General features: G+C 34.4%; 1 protein-coding gene across 1 annotated transcript; it reads left to right on the top strand.

The window, feature by feature from the left end:
• Nucleotides 1-2192: 2192 nt before the first annotated feature.
• Nucleotides 2193-12496, top strand: LOC108913913 (translation elongation factor 2; the record flags this gene model as incomplete). The annotated part of the gene is given in 4 exon segments (XM_018719566.1): nucleotides 2193-2836; nucleotides 9155-9837; nucleotides 10988-11245; nucleotides 12174-12496. Coding segments are annotated over 4 exon segments (1654 nt in total), but the record flags the coding sequence as incomplete, so codon positions are not given.
• Between the last annotated feature and the right edge of the window lie 64 nt (nucleotides 12497-12560).

Raw genomic sequence — 12560 nt, 5'->3', positions numbered from 1 at the left:
TTAGTGATGGGAGATTTCGAGTGAAAAATCGAGTGGTACTCGATTATTGAGATCACTCGAGATATCTCGAGATGTTTACTCCCACCACTCGAGTGATTATTACCCTACGGTTGCACCCCAAAATGTTAGTGCATACTGCAAATAGTCACTGATTGCGTAACTTTTTTTTAGAATAAAACGAAAAAGTGGTTAGGTTTTGAAGTGCTTGAGCTCTTTTTTTTTAGCTACGCTTATAAGTGATATATGACTAATACAAACATATTTCTGCGCCGCTGGGATGAAAACGACCAATATCTCGTATCTCGAGTGATCACTCGATTATTAGAAGTACTCGATTACCGATAACTCGATTATCAAAATTGGTCGATTATGCCCATCACTAATTTTTACCATACTTGTAAATTGAATTTTTTTTATAACAGTAAATAAATCCTGTGGCACAGTATATTTACTATTTTTTAATTCACAATGGCAAAAAAAAGAAAAACTGTGTAAGAATCACCACAATATATATGTACTTTCAGACAATATAAGAATGAACTTTTTTCACAAATTTCAGTTTTCCTTTAAATTGACAATATTTAGTGGGTATAATGATAATCTCTAGGAAAATAAGTTGAAAGTTTAAAAATCATAGGAAAAGTGACATCATGATCCTACAGCTGCAGTATTCATTCGATAAATGTGGATAAAAAAATGGTGTGAAATGAAAGCTAAGCAATATACAGGATGTTTACTAAATATACGGCAAAAATCAAGGAATCGCCCCTTGAGTTATTTTAAGAATATGTATTTGATTTTGATACTTAGACAGCCGCTTCCAACAACTATACTATTTCTCAAATCTTTTCATTTTTCTCTGCAATAGTGTAAACTGGCTGCACCATAGAAAAAATCCAAGGAATTTACGTCTGGAGATCGAGCACACCATAAGTGATGTCCATCTCGACCAATCCAACAATCTTGGCATGTTACTGTTGACAACTTACAAGCAATTACACTAAAATGTGTTGGTGCACCATCGTGCATAAACCATATTACATTTCACAATGCTATATCCTCTAGGAGGTCTAGGTTACAATTGTTCCAAAAAATTTAAATACAGCTCACTTTAAGTTTCCTTGGTAGAAATACTGGTTGCTATCTTTGTCTACCATGTGGGATTTGTTCAACCTACTGTGACAATAAATCTCTTATTTTATTTTTTGAGATATTTAAGTCATTAGTGAAAAGAGTCTGTGAAAGTAGTTGACAGATTAGATTAATTGTTTGCAGAAGCCATTGATAAAATGCAATATGTGAAGGAAAATCACCAGAAATAAGTGCCTGAACGATTCGAACGTGGTATGATTACAACTTCCTTATAATTTTCCACACTAGTACCATTACTGACATTGAAAGCATTTGCAATTTTTCTAAAAGTATCTGGATCTTCCTTTACCATGTTCAGCGCATTTTCTTCAACTTCTACTGTTCTTATTCTCTTTGGCTGTCCTGGTCCTCCATTTTGTTTAAATGTGTCAAGACATTGATGAGTTTTGAAAACGTAGTCAAAATGTCACTTTCTGCTTTTTTTTCCCTCTTTGTGGGGTCTTAGGTAGTTAGTAGCAGTGGCCAACTAGATGTAGCATTCAGTTACATCTTTTAAATGTACTCGATTTCTGGGTTCAAGGAATTAAAGCAGCTGGACAGTTTGTTGGTTGTAGCACTGATGAAGACTAACAAGTCCGAAACAGTTATGGGTCTGGTGTGTTGGACCTAGCTGTATTTAATGTTTATAGTATAGCTGGTGTAATCCAATATTAGTTGGGGCATATAGCCAGTAGAGTTGTTGTTTTCTGTAATAAAATAACTTAAATGCCCAAAAAAGTGTTTTCACCTTGGATCTTTGAAATGAACAGTTTTCCAAATAGTATAAAATATTCTTAATATAATACAAAATTTGGTAAAAACTGTATGATTGGTTTTGTTAACCACCTTTTATTATATTGATGGTCTCAAATTAGAAATTTAAATGTGGTACAAATAAAAAAAAATGTTGCTCTAATGATTTATAATTAATTATTTATTAATAAAAAAGTCTAATCGAGACTAGAGAAAAAGAATCGGTTAAAATTAAAAATTTAATTTTCTTGCTGACCATGTTAAATTAGTGTATTAAAGTATATTTACACAACCCTTATAATTTTAAGGAAAGAGGAATACGAGGCACTTCTTCCCAAACTCGGCATCACCCTCAAACATGAAGACAAAGACAAAGATGGCAAACAGCTACTGAAAGTGGTGATGCGTACTTGGCTACCAGCCGGCGAGGCTTTACTGCAAATGATAGCCATTCATCTCCCATCCCCTGTCACTGCCCAAAAGTACAGGATGGAAATGTTGTATGAAGGACCCCATGATGACGAGGCCGCCTTAGGTATTAAGAATTGTGACCCTCACGCACCCCTTATGATGTACATCTCCAAAATGGTACCCACTTCTGACAAGGGCCGTTTCTACGCTTTTGGCCGTGTATTCTCTGGCAAAGTAGCCACCGGCATGAAAGCCCGTATCATGGGCCCCAACTACACCCCTGGCAAGAAAGAGGATTTGTACGAGAAGGCCATCCAGCGTACAATCCTCATGATGGGTCGTTATGTGGAAGCTATTGAAGACGTCCCCTCTGGTAACATTTGCGGTCTGGTAGGTGTTGACCAGTTCTTGGTGAAGACTGGAACCATAACAACATACAAGGACGCCCACAATCTGAAGGTCATGAAGTTTAGTGTATCTCCCGTTGTACGTGTTGCTGTGGAACCCAAGAATCCTGCCGATTTGCCGAAGCTGGTAGAAGGTAAGCCCTTGCATTTAGCTTATTTCCAGTAGTTCCCCTTCCAGCACAACCAGAGCCAAAGGACAGTTTGGTTGTGGCAGTTCCTTGCGGAACCGCCACTGCTGAAACAGTGACCCTCTTGGCAGTGCAATGGAAGAAGATTGTGTTTTACTTGCATTTAAACGCTACCACAGGACCTCTTTCTTAATGTCTAGTTGTGGAATGCTACGGTGCAAGTCATACACTTCTGCTTCTAGATTGAACACAATTTGTTATATACAGGGTGATCCATTAACAATGGGAAAATCGAAAGCTGAAGATACTACACGTGAAATGGCGACAATTGGCGCAAACATGCCTTATCAGAAAGTTGATAGTTTCGGAAATACAGGGTGTTGAAAGTTAAAATTTTAAATCGTAAATTTAAATTAAAATGCGATTATTCTGAAAATATGTAGGTTAGGAACTTGAAAATTTTCGAAACTATATTTTTTTAGGCGACGAATAAGATGCGTGTTGCAATTTCAGCGTTGCTCATAGAGGGCGCCACTTACAACCAATTTTACCGAAAATTTAGTTAATAACTTTTTACCCTGTATGTTTAACATGAAACTTGATTCAAAACGTAAAAAGTAATCATTTTTCCATTAATTATGTATTCTTGTTTCATTTCGGTATCTCGATCTGTTTTCGAGAAAAATTGATTTAACGAACACTATGTTCTGATAATACGAGAAATTAAAAGCGAAACAAACCAAGTGTTTCTTCGTGTTATTACAACAATTAACAATAAAACAGATGAAATACGTAATTATGATTTAAAGTAATTGTTCGAAGAATCCACACTGATACACTTTACACGTTTTCTGGGAAATCTACGAGTGAAACAACATATTGGGATTGCATCTGACTTCGTTGGCAATGATTTGTATACTTTGCCACAACTCTTTACGCGAGCTAGTAGATTCTTTGTAAACTATATCTTTCATTCGAGACCAAATAGAAAAATCAAGAGGATTGAAGTCCGGGTGGCCAAGCAAAAATGCTTACATGGCCAATCCAGCGATTTGGAAAAATTGCATCTAAATATGCACGCACTTGCCGAGAAAATGCGGTGGAGCTCTGACGTGCATGAATCACATGTTGTTTTGGCTTTTTGGCTTTCAAATATCACTAGAAATTAAAATTTTTCTATGTGCATAAAACGTGGCCTTAACTTTTGGCGGCACGATATGTTAAAAAAATTCGAGAAATTTCATATTTTTCTTCCTATTTAATTATCAATCTTTTCAAGAGTTGATTTAGGACAAAAATGGAAGAGGAAAAAAATGTTTGTAATTAAATTTTTTACAAAACATGACTAGTTACAAATCGAATGAATCATGATTATGGTAAAAATCGAAAAAAATCACAAAAATGGGGTTAAAAAACAATACTTTTTAGGGAATTTCTTTGGGGTATTTAAATTGGGTATAGGACCTTTATACTTGGCTCAAGAAACTTCATGTTATGTAGAATTATAATACCAAATTTCATCAAAATCGGTTTGATAGATTTTGCATAATAATTTTGCAATCCAGATTTTGAAAAAAAAATTTGCAAATTTTCAAAATTTTGCACAGCAAAAACCAAGGCCCTAAGATACTTGAAAATTTAATCACATAGAATCCCCACAATAAGATCCATTTCTTATTTGTGGAAGGGTGAAATGGGCGGTGACTATTAGACGCCTTCATTATAGCCATCTTTCTCTATTGCACGGATTTCTATGACTTACTTTATCGCTCTCACGTAACGGCCGATGAACCATGGGGACTTTCCGACCCTGTATAAGTGTCAACAGTGGATTCTTCGAAAAATTACTTTAAATCATTATTACAAATTTCATTTGTTTTATTGTTAATTGTTGTAATAACATGAAGGGACACTTGGTTTGTTTCGCTTTTAATTTCTTGTATTATCAAAACATAGTGTTCGTTAAATCAATTTTTCTCGAAAACGGACCGAGATACCGAAATCAAATTAATGGTAAAATGATTGCTCTTTCAGGTTTTGAATCAAGTTTCATATTAGACATGCAAGGCAAAAAGTTATTAACTAAATTTTTGGTAAAATTGGTCGTAAGTGGTGCCCTCTATGAGCAACGCTGAAATTGCAACACGCATCTTATTCGTCGCTTACAAAAATATAGTTTCAAAAATTTTGAATTTCCTAACCTACATATTTTCAGAATAATTTAAAAAACGATTTAAAATTTTAACTTTCAACACCCTGTATTTCCGAAACTATCAGCTTTCAGATACGGCATGTTTGTGCCAATGGTCACCATTTCACGTGTAGTATCTTCAAATTTTTGACATGTTTCACAAATTACGAGTTCCATAATCTGTCTGTGATATCTCTAGTTACTGTTTTGTGGTGATATCCTTCGAGAACTTTGAGGAAACGTTCGTATAATTTGTGTTTACTTGACGGATTGTACACGGCTAAAATAACAATAGAATAAAGTGAATTTGCCTGATATAGTATGGTAGGATGAAATAATCAACAAAATATTTGTAAGTTCTTCCCAGTTAGTCCTCATTTTTTCTCTAGTGTAGCTAGGTGTTAACTTTCCAGTGTACATTGTTTTACCTCCAATATATTCAATTACAAGTTCTTTTTGTTTAGAACTTACTGGATTTTGATTCGGTTTTTTATTAATTTCCTTTTTCGTTTGCACCTGACACTGACAAACAAATAACAATAACTCTTAAGTCTAAATAAAGTAGCACTTATTTCATGACTAGCTCATCACTAGTTTTCATTGTACCGCCTCTTTACTGCTTTCTGATTGGTTGGTACATTTGACAACATTGTACCTCGTTCTTCACTTTCATAACTCGATCCTTTTGTGTTAAGAATGCAGTATAAATTTTGTGAAATGAGGGAACGTTCCCCAGGGAGCATTCTATTCTCTCACTGTCAAGAATAGAACTCTAGGTCAACGATGACGAAGTGAAGGAGGTCAGTTGTTTCGTATTTGAAGACGGTACATCTAACTGTGAATTTGAAGTTATATTTAAACAGAAAACAATTTGTTGTTAAATTCCAAACGAACTCTATATCCTGAGTTCCACATAGTTAAAAGTGGCAGGTTACATATTAAGAGATTATGTGAGGTTTGGACGGTATTAGATGGGAACAAATTCAGAGTAGTGCTATAAAAGTCATGCGAGTAAACGGACTACTTATTTGTTTGTATTTCATTTGTCATTATTGATTACCGCTTGAATTTTTTGCTAGGTTACTTGTTAAGTACTGTTTGTGTGGTGACCACCCACTCAACGAAAATAACTCGCGTCAAAGAACATTGTGCATGTGGTTCGACTAAGTGCGCCATTATTTAAGGTTACACTAGCTTGTCCAGTGGCAGGGTTAAAAAATTACTAAAAAAAAGGTTGGAAAAAAAAGTTTTTATGACTGAATTTGAACAAATAAACTATTGATACATGTTTCTAAAGTCAAAGAAAGCCTTTGTATAAATATCACCCTCTCACTCAAAGTTATACATTGTATTTCATCAGTGCCTTACGGGTGTTACAGAGTGGTAAAAAAATCTTAAAAATCCAGTATCAAAATACAGAAATGACGTATTTTTCCAAATATGCTTATTTTACAAAAAAGTGTTTTAGAGTTTTCTTCGTAAATTGAAATATATCTATTGAAAATATCTAATAAATTTACTTACTACATTTAAAATAAACTTTGAGAGTATTTTGTTCCTCTGAAGTTTTGGACATTATTCTCGCTTGTAATTGATACTTCCAATTTTGGTAAAATTTGACATTACATGAGTAATCTATCGAATTGGTGTGGCAGAAAAGGGATTCATCCTTCTGAATATCTTTCCAAATCTTTTTTGATCGCAGAAGCAATGTTGTCTATAGGCACCATATTGATTTTGCCATGAATCCATCAATGATTTAGGAGTTACCTATGACTCTTCTCTGACATCACAACTATTTTACTTTTCCTGGAAGGCTCATGTTGACTACTCCGTCCTCTGTTTGGTCTATATAATTTATAAATATAGCAGAACAGCTCAATATTTTAATGAAATTTTACAGATTTTGACAGTTGACAACAATACACGTTTTACGATGAAAATATTGTTTTCAGTTTCGCCAGTGGCGTGCGCACAGGCACGCTGGATATTTAAAAAAAAAATTATGCGCACTGATTTTTCTTAAAATAAAAATTATTTTTTAATTCCCTGTTCAATTTGGAAGAGAAAAGATATCTTATGACGCACCGTTTTCGAGTAAAAAAATTAAAATCGATCTATTGCATGGCATAATCGTTTAACTAATCTTTATTATTAAATGAGTACAAAGCTCGTTAGGAAGTGAAAAAAATTACTAATATAATTATTATGTTATTACCTTATTCTAATTACTAATTACTTGAGATCTTGCTCAAAATGAAGTCTCTTTCTTCTAATGTGCGCACGTGCGTGCCTTCTTATTTCTGTCCGGGTTACCCTAGGCGAAAATGTCTGCCTAAATGTAATAGTGGCATCGGTAATGCTCTGTATTAATTCCTCCCTCGTACGTATTTCTCGGGTATAAACCATCTCTTTCATCCTACCCCATACATGAAAGTCTAACGAGGTTAGATCTGGGTGTTGTAATAAAATTGGTACAAAAAAAGCCGAGCTGATTTCTGCTAATTTTCAATTTATTGAAACCGGAGTACGCCATGTAATAAAATCGATTTTAATTTTTTTCTCGAAAATGGTGCGTCATAAGAAAAACAGTCGAGATACCTTTTCTCTTCTAAATTGAACAAGGAATTTAATCTAATTTTTATTTTAAGAAAAATCAGTGTTGTATAATTTTTTTCTTTAAAAATATACAAAGGCGCACGCACGCCACTGGTGAAACTGAAAACAATATTTTTATCGTAAAACGTGTATCGTTGTTAACTGTCAAAGTCTGTAAAATTTCATTAAAATATTCTGAGCTGTTTCCCCTATATTTACAAATCTGCATTTTTCTGTTCTGATCTGTAGATCAGAAACTAAGCGTTTTCGGAATATGGTATATTAAGGAAATATATCACAAATCATTTCTACTACCTTCTACAAGGAATGCATCGACTTACCAAACACCCTGTATACAATACATTCTTTTGATCAGTATAATAGTCTGTTTTTTTTGCAATGTCATTAGTGTGTGGAATTGGCAGGATCTGAAACTACATGTAATTTCATATCTTGGAAGACTAAAGCTATGAACTGTGTCAATTTTTATTATTCTTTGCATAAAGGTGTATGCAGGTGGAAGGTTCTTTTAACCCTTTCGTTGTGCAATACGCCTGAATGTAGCTACCGCGCCGTGCGCGAAAGTTTACCGTGTGCGAATATATTCGTCTGGAGCAGTTAGACTACTTATATTTTTACATTATGTTGTGTTACATTAAATTATATGTTTAAACGTTTTAAAATAATAGTAATAGTTTAATTAATAATATTTTATTATAAAGCAGAAACTGAAAAAGAGATGAACAATCTTGGCATTTACTACCAGTACCTCCTTCCATAAAAATAATTGCCACAATCGCTATAAGCTCCACCTACAAAAATTCCCTATACCAGTTACAACAACCGAGTCGCTAATGCGCATGGTTACGAATATATACGGTTTGAGCAGCCTGATCCAATTTAACTATTCAAGACAATTAATTCGTCTGGTGCAGTTTGAGCCCTATAAATTTTTAGCGAATAAATACGTCTAGAGCAGTGAAAGGGTTAACAAACAAGTTATCAAAATGCACTGGTCTAACTCTACGCTTGGGATTAGTTCTAGCTGATTAACAACAAACATATCATATGTTACACACAATTATATATAAAATATAATATAATACAGACGATAAGAGACCTTGAAATCTACGTATTGTTTAAGTTGCAGTGTCTGCTATTTGAAGTGTTGGCTCGCCCTATAATTTTTATTAAATGCATTTATTAATATTTAAAAATAAAATGGCTGATTAACGGTCAAGATTTATAGAAAAACTCGAGCACTTTTTTATTCTAAAGCTAAAAATGAATATAAAAATATCCCTTTACTCAAAAAAAAATTCTGCAAAATTTCAGTGTTGGAACATTGTGTTTCTAGAAACTAAAAAAATTAACACCTTACCTCAAAAAGTATTTTTTTTAAATATGTATATTCTGAAGTTGAAAAAAAAAACAAGTTGAACTGAATATTTATAATGAATTTTGTTTTAATAGAAAATTAGTAATTATTATTGTAAATTGAAATTGGGGATCTAATTGTAAAATGTTGTTTCTAGGTTTGAAACGTTTAGCCAAGTCAGATCCTATGGTACAGTGTATCATAGAAGAGAGTGGTGAACACATCATTGCAGGTGCTGGAGAATTGCACTTGGAAATCTGTTTGAAGGACTTGGAAGAGGACCACGCTTGCATACCCATCAGGAAATCCGATCCCGTAGTATCTTACCGTGAAACCGTTAGCGAGGAATCCAACCAGATGTGTCTGTCCAAATCCCCCAACAAGCACAACAGGTTGTTCATGAAGGCACAACCCATGCCAGACGGACTCGCTGAAGATATCGATGGTGGCAATGTCAACCCTAGGGATGATTTCAAATCCCGTGCCCGTTACTTGTCTGAGAAATATGACTATGACGTCACCGAGGCTCGTAAGATCTGGTGCTTCGGACCTGACGGCACAGGGCCCAACATCCTGGTGGACTGTACCAAGGGAGTGCAGTACCTTAATGAAATCAAGGACTCTGTGGTGGCCGGCTTCCAATGGGCCACCAAGGAGGGTGTGTTGTCCGAGGAGAACTTGCGTGGTGTCCGTTTCAACATCTATGATGTCACTCTCCATGCTGATGCTATCCATCGTGGTGGCGGTCAGATCATTCCAACTACTCGTCGTTGTCTGTACGCTTGTCTGCTCACTGCCTCTCCAAGGCTTATGGAGCCCGTGTACCAGTGCGAGATTCAGGTGAGTGGAAAAAATCAGAAATCATTTCATTGTTTCTACAATTTGCAACCAGATAATTTAATTTGTGCTTGTTTGAAATTTTTTAAGAGTAAAATTCATAAAATATCCATCTATTAGACAGTGCTGCCCGTTCTCTCCATGTGGGTAGCATTCGCAGCAGATGGAAGATTATTTTGTCTTTTAGTTTCGATCTTGAAGGCAAATTCTTGGTCTGAATAGGGGGACAAACAATATTAATTTTTTGATAATTATTGAATTTTTTTTTTACTGTAAAACAGTCTGCAACTCCGTTGTTTTTTAAACGAATCTTGACGATTTTTTTTTTTAACTTAAAGCTCTTCATAAGCTTTCCGAATATATAATAATATACAACTATATCACGCTTGTGCGTCGTACATTTCATTTTGCAACTAAGGTTAAAAAATTAAAAAAAATTCCAGGTTGTAAATTTAAAATTAAAAAAAAAATGATAGATTTCAATGTATTATTATGAAATCTACCATGAAAAAAATCAGTGCGATCGTGAAAGATGCTCGGGATCGTCCAGACTAATAATTAGTTAATTTGTTTATAAGGCCATAACTTGTGAACTATTCAACTTACCAATTCCAAATTTTGTGTGAGTTATTAGACAGTGATAAGGAATGAGAGGATGCGATGCCAAAACGTTCTGGTAATAATAATGCATTTTATAAATGTTTAATTCAAAAGTAATAAATAAATTTCTTCTGTTTGTAACTTTTGATCTAATCAATATTTTTTGACGCTCTAGGGCTAGTTTTGTAGGTCTTTTGAAGATGAAATATAAAGTACTTTACTGTTTTCTCGTGGAAATGAACGGAAAAAAGTTATAAGCGAAAACGTGTTTTTACGTAAAAATTATACAATTAACCGCCCTGTAAACAATCTTGCCCCCCATTTTTTTTGACTGTGGAAACTAATATGTTATTGTACATAATATTTAGCATCTATAGTGATAAATTCAGCTTGCCTAAACAAAAAGTCTGTCCAACTCTATATTTCCTGGCCTAAATTAGGAAAATCGCTAAATACCTGTTTAGCGATTTCCCTAATTTTTCACTTATTCACAATTTAAATTAACTATTTTTTTTTAAATTTCATTTTGATCAATGTGATTTTTCCATAACAGTGCCCTGAGGTCGCCGTTGGTGGAATCTACGGTGTGTTGAATAGAAGACGTGGTCACGTATTTGAAGAAATGCAAGTAGCCGGCACACCCATGTTCGTCGTTAAGGCTTACCTGCCTGTAAATGAATCGTTCGGTTTCACTGCCGACTTACGTTCCAACACTGGAGGACAGGCCTTCCCTCAGTGCGTATTCGATCATTGGCAAGTGTTGCCTGGTGACCCACTAGAACCCAGTACCAGACCTTTCACCGTAGTGCAGGTAGGTGGATATTGGTGGTTATATCTGGGGCTTAGTAGAAAAAGGGCCAATGTCCATTGCAGTGGACATTGGTCGTTTGTCAAACGTTTTAAAAGTATTTCAAGGACCAAAGTCCATATATTGGCCCTTTTTCTATTAAACTAAGATGGACTTAGGCCATTTTAAAATTTAAATAATTAAGGCTTATAATACTTGTTGACATTGGCCCTTTTTGTGATGCAAATATGTAACATGGGTAGTCCAGGAGACTCATTGGCTGTTACATCTAATTTTTGGACATTGGCCCTTTTTCTACCAAGCTATTATATTATATAATGTGAGATTATCGTGTAATGTACAGGGTGTTGTAGTATTCCACCAAGAAAATTCTGTAGGTGTTTTCTGTCGAAAAATGAGAAAAAAGTTTGTCTAGGCTTTTAAATATTGATGTTAATATTTGCAAGTGTGACTTGTTTGCATCAAGTTTGAGATTCTCATTCACTTTCGTATTTACAGATTTCATTGTTGTTTCAGTGAACATATCAGGGTTGTCAGATAAATTTTAAGTATTTTCAGTAGATAGACAGGGTGTCCCGAAATTAATGCAACAAAATTTGGTCATAGATTCATAACACAAATTTAGGGGACCCGTATTTTTTACTTTTTCCAAGTTGCCCCCTCATTGGTGTGATGTCATTGCTGAAGAATAAATCTATAATTATAAAAAAGTATCAAAATCAGATTAGCCTCTCATGAGAAAATTGTCATAGAATTTGGGGACAATTTGTAGTGGTGCGTTAGTTAATCTTGATGCGAAGCATATAAGAATAAGGTATTTTTACATAAGAAAAGAAAAGTAACTTTGAAACAAAAATATGAACAAATTTAGTTTTTATATTGGATGTTGCGATAAAAGTGGAAAATTTATCGGAGGTTTTTCTCATTACAGGAAACACGTAAAAGGAAAGGGCTGAAAGAAGGGCTCCCAGACCTGTCTCAATATCTGGATAAATTGTAAAAAAAAAAATGGTGTGATTAGGTTATATTATAATTTAAAAATTTATTTCCGTACATATTATATATAAATATGATTTTATAAAACTTTACATAATTAAATTTCCACATTGGGGTTAAATTCGGTCCACCCAGGAACAAGCAAACTTGTAAAACATTTATGTAATATATTCATGTTGTTTTTTTGTTGACACCGGAGCAACTTCTGTACATTTATTCCATTCTTTTGACAGTGACAAGTAAATTCTCCAACAAGAATTAGTGAGTTTTTATTGCGATAGTTAATCGGGAAACAAAGTATTTGGTGTTCCTGCATTGTTGG

Source organism: Anoplophora glabripennis, unplaced genomic scaffold (assembly GCF_000390285.2).
Source record: "Anoplophora glabripennis isolate ALB-LARVAE unplaced genomic scaffold, Agla_2.0 scaffold1077, whole genome shotgun sequence".
Lineage (NCBI taxonomy): Eukaryota > Metazoa > Arthropoda > Insecta > Coleoptera > Cerambycidae > Anoplophora > Anoplophora glabripennis.
The sequence above is the reverse complement of the archived record's forward strand: the minus strand, read 5'-3'. Positions and strand labels throughout refer to the sequence as shown.